Source organism: Bos mutus, chromosome 15 (genome assembly GCF_027580195.1).
Source record: "Bos mutus isolate GX-2022 chromosome 15, NWIPB_WYAK_1.1, whole genome shotgun sequence".
Classification (NCBI taxonomy): Eukaryota; Metazoa; Chordata; class Mammalia; order Artiodactyla; family Bovidae; genus Bos; species Bos mutus.
Window position 1 is genome coordinate 27450806 of NC_091631.1, and position 14588 is coordinate 27465393.

At 54.3% G+C, this 14588-nt stretch overlaps 1 protein-coding gene across 2 annotated transcripts; it reads right to left on the reverse strand.

Moving 5' to 3' along the window:
- Positions 1 to 598: 598 nt before the first annotated feature.
- On the reverse strand, positions 599 to 10933 carry SERPINH1 (serpin family H member 1). Of its 2 annotated transcripts, XM_005903231.3 has the most exons (6): positions 10774 to 10884; positions 9225 to 9268; positions 6194 to 6849; positions 4627 to 4725; positions 4272 to 4504; positions 599 to 1603 (listed from the first exon to the last, which is right to left on the reverse strand). In XM_005903231.3, exons 3-6 carry the CDS (start codon positions 6813 to 6815, stop codon positions 1301 to 1303), a joined length of 1257 nt encoding a protein of 418 aa, XP_005903293.1. In that variant the 5' UTR covers positions 6816 to 6849; positions 9225 to 9268; positions 10774 to 10884; the 3' UTR covers positions 599 to 1300. The 2 variants fall into 2 exon arrangements, with proteins under 2 accessions (XP_005903293.1, XP_070239790.1); XM_070383689.1 differs by lacking the exon at positions 9225 to 9268 and having other exon boundaries at positions 10774 to 10933.
- Positions 10934 to 14588: the final 3655 nt, after the last annotated feature.

The following is a 14588-nucleotide window of genomic DNA, read 5'->3' on the forward strand; positions in this document are numbered from 1 at the left end:
AGCAGCAGAGATGGGCCATGAACCCAGTTTCCTCTGCTCCTCTGCCTCGCTGGCCACTGATCTTCTGTCCTGTGCATCCCACTTGCCCTCTCCCTCCCTGAGCTGTGATGTCAGGAGCCCCAAGGCTCAGAAGAGGTAACCAATGTGTGTGTATCAGGACTCTCCTCGGCTCCTGCTCCAAATCCAAGTACAGAGCAAGGACCCTACAAGCTCCTTCTTCACAAAGTCCTGCCCAGTCAGGGAGCCTGAGCGTGTGGCCCTCTGGCCCTGGATGTGGATGAGGTCAGATTGAAAGGAAAGACTCAGGGCTGAAGACTGGGATCCTGAAGCCAGCAGGACAGCAAAGCCCTGGGCTCCAGGCCCAGTGCTGTCATTCTGGCCCTGCAGCCTCCACCTCTCCAGGGCAGTCAGAGCCACAATTCCCGGAGTCAGCACACAGTGGGCCTGCCACACAGTATTATCTCCAGTTATCTGCCAGGATTTGGAGGCCTGACAAGGACTATTAGTAGCAAACAGGGCTTAACAGAAGGAGCCCTTGTCCCCAGGGAAGAATGACATGGTAACCTCTGATCCAGTCACCTTCCATGATCCAACAAAATTTCACTGGAAAAGTTTTATTGAAAAAAAAAAAAAAAAACAATTGTACAAATAAGTTCTTGGTTTGACAGCAACAAAGGCTCATTTCCCCACTTTCCTCCCCATTTTTGAAAATCTATAAAAGGAAAAAACAATGTTCATCCCCATGATGCCTGACCGGAGTCTGCCCAAACCCACCCCCCTCCATGAGCTATTTCTCAACCCCCTCTCTGGGGTCAGACTCACTGTGGGAGTACCTGTCCCAGGGGCTGCAGCACCTAGTTTTATAGATGAGGGAAGTTAGGAGAAGATTGGGAGGGGGCTGAGGTGGTGGTCATGTCAGGAAGAGGGCCCCCATTCCATGAGGGCTTGGCTGAACCCCCAGCTCAATTCCATCTCACAGATGAGAAAGCACTGGGCTATAAATATGAACACTGATTGAGGCAGGCTGGATCCCAGGACTGAGAGCGGGGCTCGACGACTACCGCCCAGCTCCCATGGGACACGGGGTCTCTGGGCTCAGCATCATGACACCTGGGGGACCGTGTCCAAGCAGAGTGAATCCAGGCCGGGAAGGGCTGCTCAGACACATAGGAAGCCCCCTGTTTTCCCACCCCCACCCCAGACTATCCAAGGTTGGCACCTCAGCTCCCCCACCCCCATAGCACCCATGTGTCTCAGGAGCCTCCCACTGCCCCCCGCCATCCACACCCACCCTGGGGCCCTACAACTCGTCTCGCATCTTGTCGCCCTTGGGCCGGACTAGGCGCCCGATGAACAGCAGAGAGCCGCTCTGGGTGTCTCGAACCAGGAAGATGAAGGGGTGGTCAGCGTAGAAGAGCTTGGGGCTGCGCAGCTCCTCACGCCCGTAGATGTCCTGGTCGAAGGGGTTGCCGTCCGTGTCCCACTCGAAGGCAGTGGCGTGGAACACGCTGGCCAGGTATAGGTCCTTCTTGCCCGACATGCGAGACAGGTCTGCCTTGTTCTTGTCGATGGCCTCGGTCAGACCCAGCCCAGCCAAGTGTTTCTGTAGAACCAGGTGGATGATGGTGAGGCCATGGTAGGCAAAGTTCCTAGACCCTTACCCTCCACCCACACCACCCACTGTCTCTCCTCTTCTCTGAGCAGAAGTTACCACTCCCTGGCCACCTTCTGTGTGCCAGACATGGTGTGGAAACGGCAAACCACTTTCCTAATTCATGACAGCCCTGCAACAGCTTCCAATCACCACTTCACAGATGAGGAAACCAAGACTCAGGGGGAAAAGGCAGAATATACGCCTGGACCCGCCGAGCAATCCTGACCTTTGGTATGAGTGGTAGACAGCCAGCATCGGCCTCTCCTGGGGGCTTATATAAAACGCACGTTCCTGATCCAGCCCAGAGCCTCTGAATCAACGTGTCTGCGGGTGGACCAGGAACCCTTCTTAACCAACTCTCCAGGTAATTCTTGACACACTCACGTTCGAGAAAAGACTGACCTAAGAACAGCTCTGACCACATCACTCGGGGGCTTAAAACTTTTCCAGGGTGATATGAAGGCTGGGATTTGCTTCAAGATAATCTGATGGGTGTGATAGTTGATGTTGAGTGATGGATACATGAGGGTTCCTTAATCTATTTTTAATGTATGTTCATGTATTTCCATAGTATTTCAAAAATTAAAACACATACACTCTCTCTCTCTCTCTCTCTCTCTCTCTCCAAGGCTCTGCACAGCCCCTGGAAGCCAAGGACAAGCTCTCTCCTAGGAACTGTGCTTTCATCACAGTTTCACCCCTAGCATGTACCACTCTGCTCTCCATTCAACAGCTTCCCTGAAACTGCCTCCTCAAGAGCATCTTTGTGTCTACCCTGTCTCTGTAAGGTCCTTTAGACACCACGTCTTCTGGGGAGCCTTCCCAGCCCCACAAGACTGGAGCCACACACCCCTGGCCTCGCTCTATCAGTGTGTGGTCCTGTCGTCTGCCCCACTGGCTCAGTGCTCCCTCAAGGCAGGGCCCATGTTCGGGGCTCACCCTGCTCTCAGTGCAGAAGAGGCGGTGGTAAAGAACTGTCGGCTGAGTGAACAGCAGCCCTCAGGGCCCAAGCTTCTGGAGGACAGTGCACTTCCCCAGCATGGCCAAACCAGCCTGATACTTAGGGGCCTGAGAGTCCGGTTGTCCCGAGACAGGAATTCGAGGCCCAGCTATTCCAGTCCCCATGACTTTGCACAAATTACCCACTTGGAATTTTCCACCTCAATCTACTGGAGGGTAGTAGATAGTGTGTCCACCCAGGGTGCCAGGAAAACACGGGAGAAAGAAGAGGAGTCAGGTGATAGCAACTGCAGAACGGGCTGGGGGAGTGTCAGGACAAGCCCAGGAGGGAGACGGGTGTGGCTTCTCTCTGGAAACCTCATGCTATCTACCATACAGACCACACAAGTTCTACTAGTCTCCAGCTTGGAGTCTAAGCCCCATCTCATCTCAAGCTTTCTCCTCCACACTCCCTCAGCAGCAAGTCTGAATCAATTCTGCAGGCAAGGGATCACCTACAGAACCATTTCTGGAACCTAAGGGAGGAATGAGATGCAAGTTTTCCCTTTTGAACAGAAAAAAAAAAAAAACTCTCCTGATTGACAAAAAGGCCACCCTGAGTCTTCACCTGAGAACTGTAGCCCCAGCACTTACTAGCTAGGGTAACCTGAGCAAGTCACTGCTTCTCCCTGAGCTGCTGCCCACCACCCAGGGTGGTCATGAGGGGGAAATGATGCTTAGCAGGCTGGTTGAGTTTCCAGCCAAGTGACTCAGAGCTGAAAGCTATTATTAGTCTTACTAGTGCATGGGGAACAATCCTCCAGCTTGAATAGTGGAGGCATACCCTAGAGACATTGCGGGTTTGGTTCCAGACCACCACAATAAAGTAAATACTGCAATAAAGTGAGTCACACAATTGTTTTGCTTTCCCAATGTATATAAATGTTATGTTTGCACTATACTGTAGTCTATTAAGTCTGCAACAGCATTATCTCTTAAAACAATGTATGTACCTTAATTAAAAATATTTTATTGCTAAAAATGCTAACCATCATCTGAGTCTTTAGGAAGCTATAATCTTTTGCTGGTGGAGGGTTTGGTAATTGCGAGAATTACCAAAATGGGACCCAGAGACATGAAGTGAGCAAACACTGTTGGAAAAGTAGAGCCAAACTTGCTTGATGTAGAGTTGCCATACATCTTCAAAAATTTGTAAAAAAAAAAAAAATTGCAATAAAGAAAAGCACGATAAAATGAGGTGTGCCTACACCTTGTGCTGAGAGGCAGCGCAGCGTAAGATTAAGGACGTGGCTTGGTGCTAAATGTCTGAGTTAGTGACTGTATGACTCTGGATAAGTTATTTAACTTTTCTGAGCCTCATTTTCCTCATCTGTAAGATAAGGCTGATCGTCCTACCTAATACAGTGTTGAGGATTAAGAATTTAACGCATGCAGAGTGCTTAGGAAGTGTGCCTGGCACACAGCAGGTGCTCAATTATACTTAAGTATTGATGCTGTCACCATCTTCCCAAAGGCAGGGACCATTCCCCCCTCCCTCAGCACAGCCCATTACTGCCTGGACACCCAGAGGGGCTCAGGACAGACCCGTTGAGCTGGTGACAGACCATCCCCCGCCAACTCTAAGCCCTGCAGGCCCCTGAGCTGGGCCTCCCCTCACCTGTAAGTCGTGGGTCACCTCCACGACTCCCTTGGGCAGGGAGATGGCCACAGCCTTCTTCTGCATCTTGCCCATCCAGACCTTCAGCTGCTCTTTGGTCAGCAGCTTTTCCAGGCGCTCAAGGGGCTCCACATGGTGGGGCATGATGATGATGAGGCTGGACAGCTTGTGCGCCAGCGGCATCTCCACCATCTGCAGCTTCTCCTTCTCGTCGTCATAGTAGTTGTAGAGACCTGGGAGAAAAGCCGAAAGGGTACTGGGCATGCTGTGGGGTGAGGGCGGGCCAAGCCCTAAGCACCCTCGGGCCCCCACATCGCCCACCCGCCCGCCCCACCCTACTCTGCAAGGCACCTACCTGTCCGGTGCATCATGGTGACACCCACGGTATAGGAACGGGTCACCATGAAGCCTCGGTTGTCCACCATCTTGTGGTGGAATCTCTCGTCCCAGTGCGCTGTAGCAGGAAGTAGAACACAAGATGAGAAACAGATGTGCTGCTCCCCTTACCATTCTCCCAACTAAATATCCAGGATGATTTACCCCTGCCACAGGCCTTCACTCCAGTCTTTGGGGCTCGGCTGCAGCCCACCTCCTCGCTGAGCACCCAGTCCCCTAGAGTACATGCTCTTGCTTTAGGAATGGGGACATGCTGCCTGAAGACATGGCTCTCTACACATAGTCAGGGCCTGGCAGTTTCCACATGACAGGAAATACCTCCAAAAGGAGGACCCTCAGTCCAGCCACTGCTACGTCCGCCTCTGCCCTGACCCCTGCCAGGCATTTGGGCAACATGTGCTGAGCTGGACTCCCCACACCCCCTGCCAGCTGAGGTCTGTGCCCCAAGATTGCTTTTAATTCTTGTCTGCAAGCCCTGTCCCTGTGACCAAAAAACATGACCCCAAAAACCTTGCATATGTGACAGTGGCCTGAGTCCTGACCAGTGTCACATCCAGACCTGTGTTCAAATTCAGTCTCAGTCACCAACTGGCTACAAGACCTTTCACCGCTCCTATCTTGGTCCCCTCATTTGTCAAACAGGGGCACCTCATCCTCACAGCAGCCTGTAAGAGTAACAGCGCTATCCATATAGGTACTCAGAAGTCCACATTAAGCCTGAATCAAGTCTTCAATTCAAGATGCACTTGGACATGAGTCTAGGTTCTCTCCTCCTAGCTGAGCCTGTTTTATCACCTATGAAATGGAGGTAACACCTCCTACCCTCAAAGTTGCTTTGAGCATTAGGCATGATCACAGGCGTGGAGCCAGCTCATTACTGAGGCAGAAATGATTACTGAATTTAATTCCAAGACAATCAACAGCACTCTGATGTGCTGAAACACATCCTGTGGAGTCCTTCAGCTGGGCTTGTATCTGTGTCCCATTCCTTTAGACACAACACTGTGCTGTGCTGTGCTTAGTCGCTCAGTCGTGTCCAACTCTGCGACCCCATGGACTGTAGCCTGCCAGGCTCCTGTGTCCACCAGGATTCTCCAGACAGGAATACTGGAGTGGGTTGTCATGCCCTCCTCCAGGGGATCTTCCTGACCCAGGGATCGAAGCCAGGTCTCTCGCATTGTTCCTTACTATCTGAACCACCAGAAAAGCCCAAGAATACTGGAATGGGTAGCCTATCCCTTCTGCAGGGGATCTTCCTGACTTAGTAATCCAAGCGAAGTCTTCTGCATTGCAAGCAAATTCTTTACCAGCTGGGCTACCAGGGAAGCCCCAGATACAACACTACACCTCGCTAAACCTAGTTTGTCATATATAAAGAGTTCAATAACTGCCTCCCTCCATGTCCACGAGTTGTTGTTAATGAGGACTGGTGCTTGGCACAGAAATACTGATTGATCAGACTTGCCGGGGGCGGGGCCTCGCGGAGAGGAGACCCGCCCCACCCTGCCCCGCCCCACTGGACTCACGCTTGAAGAACATGGCATTGACCAGCAGCGCGCCATCGGTGCGCTCCACGTCCTTGGTGACTTCGGGCAGCTTGCCGTCGGTGGTCTGCGCCGCCCACTCGTTGATGGACTGCAGGGCGCTCCGCTTGTCGCGGAAGTTGATCTTGGAGTGCTCACAGTTGTAGTGCTGCTTGCTGCTGCGCACGAAGTCCTCTGCGAAGCTCACGGAGCTGGGCCCGTACAGGCGGCTGCCCAGCTTCCAGGTGACGTTGCGCGCCGTGCTGTTGCTGAGCGAGCGCAGCAGCTCGCCCAGGCCCGCGTGCACCTCGTCGTCGCGCAGCTGCTCGGCGCTCAGCACCGCCTTGGCCTGCGATGCCGTGGCCGCCTTGCCGCCCAGAGACACGAGCCCCAGGGACGAGGCCACCACCACGGGTGACAGCAGGATGTTCTCCACCGCCTGGTCCTTGGCCATGGCCTGGTATAGGCTGAAGGCCAGGCCGGCGCTGCGCTCAGCCAGCGTGGCCGCCTTGGGGCTCAGCTTCTCAGCGGTGCCCGGAGCTGCTGCAGCCGCAGGTTTCTTCACCTCAGCGGCCAGGGCCCTGGCCAGGAGGCAGATGGTGCTGATGAGCAGGAGGGCACGCATGGCTGGGAGGTGGGTTGTGAGCACCGAGGAGGGCCTATGAGGGTGGCAGAGAGAGGGCACTCCTGAAGCCCCAGTTGTTCTTCCCCTGCACCCATCCCCACCCTTCTGGCTGCTGCCGAGTCCCCTGGAGATGGGAGCGGGAGGGTCCAGAGCTCTGGGGAGCCCAGACCTAACTCCAGGTTGCCCAAACTGGGGTTTCCATCTGCCGGATCTCTCAGAGGCCTTCTTTGACTCCTCATCTAAAGCAAGCAAATAGCCACCTCAGCCCTATTTATTTCTTACACTGAATTTAACATTTACACTCATGTGTCTGTTACCTATTGTTTCCATCACAGACCTAGAGGTCTGTGTCCTCCAGGAGGGCAGGACACACAGCCCGTCCGGCTCCCCTTTATAGTTCCCTGTGCCCAGCACGCAACAGGCCTCAGCTATTCCTGAATGAACAGAAACTAGGGCCACTTGGCCAAACCAAGGCTCTTCGGTTTGCTGAAGGTTAGCTCAGATCTCTTACAACCCTGGGACCCTTTTCCAGTAGGCGGGGGAAAGTAGTAGACGAGCTGAGGGTCTGCATGAAACTCAGGGCCCTGGACAGAGGATGTCATGTGGGCGGAGGTGCAGTGTTCCTCCCCCACGCCTTCCCTTCTGTGCTGGGATGTTAATGAGTCACCAGTAGGTTCACTGATTAAATGAGAGAACCCAGATACTCTACTCTGCTGCCCCAAAGGGTGACCTTGAGTCTGAAAATGTGCATGTGTGCGTGTGTGTCCACCCCTCACTAAGTCTCGGGCTCCCATTTTCCAAGTTGTAAGGGTCATGGTCTCCATGCCCAGGCCTCTGTCTTGGCAGGACATGCCTGCCCACCGCCCCTCGAGTAGATGGGAAATCCCCAGGACAAAAGCAGGAGGGGGATGGGAGGTGGGGTAGGTTTCCTGAGAGGAAGGATATTAAGGGCCAGGGCACGTCACAGCTCAGAACACTGACACCCCCTCCTGTTCACCAGAGGCTGGTGGCCAGATGTGTGTTCAGTCTCCCAGGAAGCAGAGGCTACTCAGATTCCATTCTGCCCTCCCGTTCCCATCTGGCAGTGATCGCCACACATGCCCATCTACACTGTGGCTTCAAGACTGCCATCCTCAAACCACAGCTATCCCAAAGTCCCCTACGACAAGCCCCTCTCCCCTCTCTGGGGCCTCCCATCAGGACAGTCTCCACGTGGACTTATTTCCACACTCGCCCCGCTTTGAGGTCATTTCCGCCTGTCCTTCAGGCAGCACAAAGGAAGATGAGATGACGGCAAAGAAAAGGGCTGGAAGGAACCATGGTAGAAGCTGGGATCCCACTGCGCTGGCAGATCCCCACTCATGGTCCTCAAGGTGGCAAACTCAGAATCCTGGTGAACGACCCTCAGTATCTGGGACAGAGGGAAGGCCACCAAGACCCACAGGTGCCTGGGAGAAGCTACCAAAGAGAACTGTAGCCTAAAGTAGGGATTGCAGAGGTAAGATAGTTTTACCCTAAAGAATATCTCTGGGCCCAGGTCACCTTCCTCCCACCAGGCCTGGAGCCTCAAAGGCAGAGGGCCTATATAATTATTGTACAAACAAGGACACTTGGACACTTAAGACAGTAAAATGGAAATACTACTAATTATTATGCCAAGACAACAGGCATACGATCATCCTATTCAAAGGCCGCCTTTAGTCCAAACAGTGGATGCCAGAGCTTGGACCTCTGCAGAGGTCACCAGCATCCCCGGAGAAATAATCTAGGAGCCCAGTTCACAGTCCTGCCACGTGGCAGGCACTATCTTGACAGCCCCCACCCTCAGCCAACCAGAACCTCAAAGGGCTGGGAGGGGCTTTTCAAGAAAGCTCCAAATGACTAGTTTGGGATTCCTCAGGCAGCCACATAGCTGTGCTCCTGTTCCTCCTGCCGGCTCCGGGTGACGTGGCAGGCTGGAAACTGAATTATCTCCACCCGCCTGCAGAGGGGGGCTTCCAGCCTGGGAAGCCGGAGGCCTGGGTTCAGGTCCCAGGGGGTGGGGTGCCATGGAGACTTTCTGGCCCTAGCTTCGAGCCTGCAACATCAGACTCTGCAGGGAGATGTGCGGCAAGGGTGAAGGGCTGTTAACCCAGTGGCAGGAACGGAGGAAGGCAAGTCACTGCAAGCAAGCCAGCCTCCCACAGCCCAGCCCCTGTTGCCACAGAGAAATCGCAGCCCTGAGGCCAAGGTTAGATGATTTATGGTCCCACAAAAAAAAATACACAATCACAGAACCAAGGCCTGTGCCCACAGATAGCCGGAAGGAGACTGGATTCCAGGTTTTTTAAGTAGAGGGAAGGGAAGCAGATTGCGGGAGGGATGGGAGCACCAGAAAGGGTCTCACACACTTGAGGAGGTCTAAAGTACCTTGAAACTGCCTCAGGGGGAGGTCAAGGCCTGCCTTTTTCATTCTGAAAGAAAGCAGAAGAGTGAGGAGGATGGGGTAGGGCAGAGCTGGGTGGTGGTGAGGACAGGCCTGGAAGGCCCAGCCCCGCTAAGGGACCCCCATCTATTCTGCCCGTGGCAGAAGGCAGGCACAACCAGCTCCAGATCTGGAGGACCTCGGAGGTCATCCACTTCACTGCACAGTGGGAGAAACTGAGGCCAGAGAAGGGCAGGGAGCCACCTCCGTCCGTCAGGGATCAGTAGGGGTCGGGCTTCCTAGCACAGGGCTCCCACCTCCCAGAAGCTCCCACAGAGCCCCTCCAGAGGGCTGGATTCAGTGTCCAGTTACAGCCAGTTTTAAAAAAAACATTTCTGCTGGGAATCCCAGTGCCCAGAGACAAAAGGAGGGGACCAGGAGGCCTCAGGAAGGGGGGATGGGCAGATGAACTGTCTGAGGGCAGAAGGGTGTGGTCCCAGCCAGAGACTTCCAGAGAACCAAAGCCCCCAGATTTTCCCGAGGCCTCCATCCGGGCCCTGCAGACCAGGGGGACCAGCCGGAAACCCTGGAAGAGGCGGGGCCAGGCTTTCTGGCCATGCTGGAAGCCGGTTTCATTCTTCTCCCTCCACTCAAGTCACCTCAGGAATGTCCCTAAGCTGGGGGCAGGGAACCCCGGCCTTTGAAGTGACCTTAACGCTGCAGTGACTCCAGGAACCAGGCGGCGGCGGACAGAATTAGAGCGGGTGACCAAAAGCCTTCTAGGGAGCCCCCTCCATCCCTGTCCGTCCTCCCTTCTCTGGGGGGATGCAGTCCTGGTCACCTCTTCAGCCTCTTTTTGGAGGGAGGTGGGGGAGACTGGTGCTAGCCAAGTCCCTCTTTTAGTTGCCATCACCTAGGCATACAGGCTGCTGATCAGAAATGGAGCCGCAGTGGGTGACTCCTCCCAAACCGTGGGGACCCCAAAAGCCAAGACAGCCCCCAGGAAAAGTCAAGGTTATTTCACCTCCTCTCCCCACTACCCTTCCTCAGGAGGCTCAGATACCCCCCCATCAAGCCTGTGAGGAGACTGGTCCACTGGCCTTTGGGCCTCAACCCACAACTGGAGGCACAGAGACGTGCAAAGCCAGCCTGGCCTCCCAGTTATTGCTGGAAGGAACTGCAGACCCGGATCCTCCCTCCCTGATGCTGCAGAGAGAGGAGCCTCAGCATCGTGGCCCCCAACTGGCCTGTTCCCTCCTGGCCACCACCACTCCTGCCCCACACTTCTGGGGAACCCTGCACTTTCTCCGGGCCCTGTGAGTGTCCCGACTGCCCATCCCGGCTCCATCTCTGCGGTCGCCCTCAGGCTCTCTCCGCCGTTACCATCTAGTCTCCATCTCCAACCCTCCAGCTGCCCCCAAAAGTGCCAGGGACTCCAGTCTGCGGGCTCAGTCTGTGGCTCTGGTTGGCCCCTAAACCCTCGCCCGGGCCGCTCTCCCCTCTCATTCCCTTGAGCCCCCGTAGAAAACTCCCCCGGCCGCCCCCGCCCCTCACCTGGCCGGGCTGGGCTGGCGCCGGGACCGCAGTCACAGTGTCACACTGGAGCCGCGAACGGATTCCACTCTCCGCCGCGCCCCCGCGCTCCAGATCTATATATGGCGTTCCCCCACCCCACCTCCCGCCCGTCCCGAGAAACTTCTGGAAAGTTGGAAAAGCTTCCGGAGGGCGCCCCTGCCTAGCCAAAAAAAGCCAGAGACCTCCCCCAAACCGCCCCGGCTTCCGCCCCCTCCTTCTGCAGGCAGTCACCCGGCCCCTGGGTCCTACTGCCCTGCATATCGGACGCGATCGCAGCGCCCGGAAACTCCGGGCTGGGCGCCCCGGGGGGCCCGCACGACTTCGGAGCGAGCGGGCATCTTTTGACTCTTCTTGAGTTCGGACCGCTTAGATGAAGGGGACACGGGGCTCCCTAGTGGGAGTTCGGATCGCTTAGACACAGGGCTTCAGGGTCCTACTCCCTGGAGAGGAGCCGCCACACCCCAAGGTTCTTTGCACAAGCCGGCTTATCCCTGATCTCACACCTTCCAGCTCCCCTATACCGACAGCGGATCTGCCTTGATGTGGATCCATTCCCCCATTCTCGAACTGAAATTGGGCCCCCCTACAAGCCCCCTCCTCTCCTTTCTCTCAGGGGAGGTGGTCAGAGGTTGGGAGGCGGCACCCTTCTCCATCTGCAGTTTATCCTGAACACCTTGGAGCTCAACCTCAGTGACCACCTTGACAGGAAGAGTGGCAGCCAGTTCCTGCACCTGACCTTCCCCCAGGAAGGTCTTGGAAACACCTGGGGAACACCAGGTGGGCTGGCTGGGCCTGAAGGGGTGCACAGGGAGAATACTCTGGCTGACCTTTAAGTAATATGCTGTGTGACCCTAAGGAAGTTACTTTCCTTTCTGGGCCGCAGTTCCTTTGTGAAATGTCATTCCTTGCTTCCTTTCCTTGTCTGTCTCTGTCTCTCTCTCCTTGGTCATCCCTACGCCCTCCCTATCTGAGTCCCATCCCACAGGTCTCACTATCAGCTCCTCTCCCCCACCCTCCCACAACTGATAGCCTCTGGAGCTCTGAGCTAAGCTGGGGTATTCGTTTCTGTTCCAGGTGCAGAAGACATAGCCAAGAACAGGACGAAGTCCCTGCTCTTCGGATGAATATTCTTAGGAGGGTCCGTGCGTGCGTGCTAAGTCACTTCACTGTGTCCCACTCTATGCGACCCCATGGTCTGTAGCCTGCCAGGCTCCTCTGTCCATGGGGATTCTCCAGGAAAGAATACTGGAGAATGCCCTCCTCCAGGGGATCTTCCCAACCCAGGGATCGAACCCACATCTCTTATGCCTCCTACTTTGGCAAGCAGGTTCTTTATCACTAGCACCACCTGGGAAGCCCTCTTAGGAGGGTATGCATATCCTAGTAGGGAACTTGAGAAGGCAGATTATTTAGGACATCCCCACTCCAAATCTTTAACAAGGAAATCATAGATAACCTCATGGGCCCAGTATGGAGAGGCAGGGACAGAGTAAAGAGACAGTTCACTCACTCACTCATTCAGTCAGTCAACAAACTGTGCTGAGTATCCTTATTCCAGGCGCATCTCTGGATCTTGGGGAGTAAACTTGGGCCCGCACCCAGCAGATGAATCATTCAGGTCCCTCACAGCAGAGGCGAGGGGAGGGCCTGTTCTGGCCACCCCAGCCAGGTGGTGGTGGTGACTAATTTCTCAGTCTGACTTAGGCTACTGGTGTTCACGGTCTGATTACAAGGACTGTGGGAAATCTTAGATCCCAAGAGCTTTAATCTCTTCAAATCAAAGTCAAAGAACCAGAGATTACTAGAATCAAGGTGGTCATCACAGAATATGATATTCCTGTGGTATCTTTGAATTCATCTAAGGAATCTTAGAATGTTAAATCTCACAGTCAGGGACTTCCCTGGTGGTCCAGTGGTTAAGAACCCTCCTTGTGATGCAGGGAACAAGGGTTCAATCCCTGTCCAGGGAACTGAGATCCAACATGCCTCGCCTCAACTATTGAGCCCACCCGCCACAACTAGAGTCCTTGTGCCACAATGAAAGATTGTGCATAATGCAGTGAAGGTCCCACATGCTGCAACTAAGACCCAATGCAGCCAAATAAATAAAATTTTTTAAAGACTCACAGTCAAAGAATCTTAGAATAAAAATATTGAGGACTCTGGACTGCGAGGCATCTTAGAGGTCATGAGTTCCTGTCTGCAGCCACAGGCAGAAGTCCTCTCTGTACCCCAAAAGGCAAGAATCCCAAAAAGGCAAGCACCCAGGCTCCTCCAAGAACAGGGAGCTCACCTCCCTCGTAGGCAGCCAGTATCCTTTTCTTTGGACAGGTCTGATCATTGACAAACTCTCTTAGCCTCAGGGTAGAGTCCATATCTTTGACCTGGCTGTCCTGGTTTTCATGTACTTCCTCCTGCCTCGTCTGTGTATTGCTTTTAAGGAGAAGTCCTTGGTATTCGAGGAAACAGGAAACCACCTGGGTCCCAGGCCCGTCCACCCTCTACCCCACCCCCCATCCCACCCGCGGTTTGGACCTCAGGTGGTAACTGACCAGTCAGCTAGTGAAGTGAAAGTCATAAAGCCAACTCTTTGCGACCCCATGGACTATACAGTCCATGGAATTCTCCAGGCCGGAATACTGGAGTGGGTAGCCTTTCCCTTCTCCAGGGGATCTTCCCAACCCAGGGGTCAAACCCAAGTCCACCACGTTGCAGGCGGATGGCTCAGACGGTAAAGCGTCTGCCTACAATGCAGGAGACCGGGGTTCGATCCCTGGGTCGGGAAGATCCTCTGGAGAAGGAAATGGCAATCCACTCCAGTACTCTTGCCTGGAAAATCCCATGGATGGAGGAGCGTGGTAGGCTACAGTCCATGGGGTTGCAAAGAGTCGGACACGACTGAGCGACTTCACTTGGTCTTTACCAGCTGAGCCATAAGGGAAGCCTGGCCAGTCAGCTAAGGGTCCATCAAAGCTAATAGAAAGGAGATGTTTGCCTTGATTTCCAGCAGGTCCAGATGTCCACATCCCACAGAGATTACCTTTGCTCTACACCTTTCCTCGAAACTCTTAGCTCTCGAAGGCCTCACCAGAACTCTGGGAGGAAGCTAAGTACTACAACTCTCAGGGACCACACCTAGCGGGAAGGGTAAACTGAAGCGCATGCTGTTAGATAAGCCCCTTAGAAGGTCAGAGTAGAAAGGACCAGTGCCCTCCATATACAGATAGGGAAGCTGAGGCTTGGGGGAGGGCACTGGAGACCCTCTCCCACTCTTACTAGACTCTACCTTAGCTCAGACTTTGTCAGAAGCTTCTTCTATGGCATTCTGCTGCATTATCTCTGTGTCATCACCCTATAATGTCCCTGAATGTTGCTGGCGATTTTGGATGGGCAGAGATTTCTTCTCCCTCTGAGTCCCCAGTACCCAGCACAGAGTATGCCCAGAAAAGGCACACGATGAACCATGGCCAGTGACTGAGTGCTGGGAAGTGTCTGCCTGAGTAGCTGGACTCCAATCACAGCCTCCCTGCAACCTCCCGAAGAAAGAAAGGCAACGGCTCCTTTAAATTTCCAACATCAGCAAAAAAGTTTCAAGAGCCTTTGCCACAGTATTCTTAGCTCTGAGCCCAGCCCTGGCCTTGCTGACTGCAGCCCTTCCCCCACACTCCCAGGCTGCACTTTCTGGGAAGAGCACTCAATGGAAGGAGGAAAGAATCTGAAATGCAGAGAAACTCTTGAGCATTTCAGGTGTGTGTTCCTCCTGTGTCCCTGCTCCCAGCAGGAGCCCACCTACC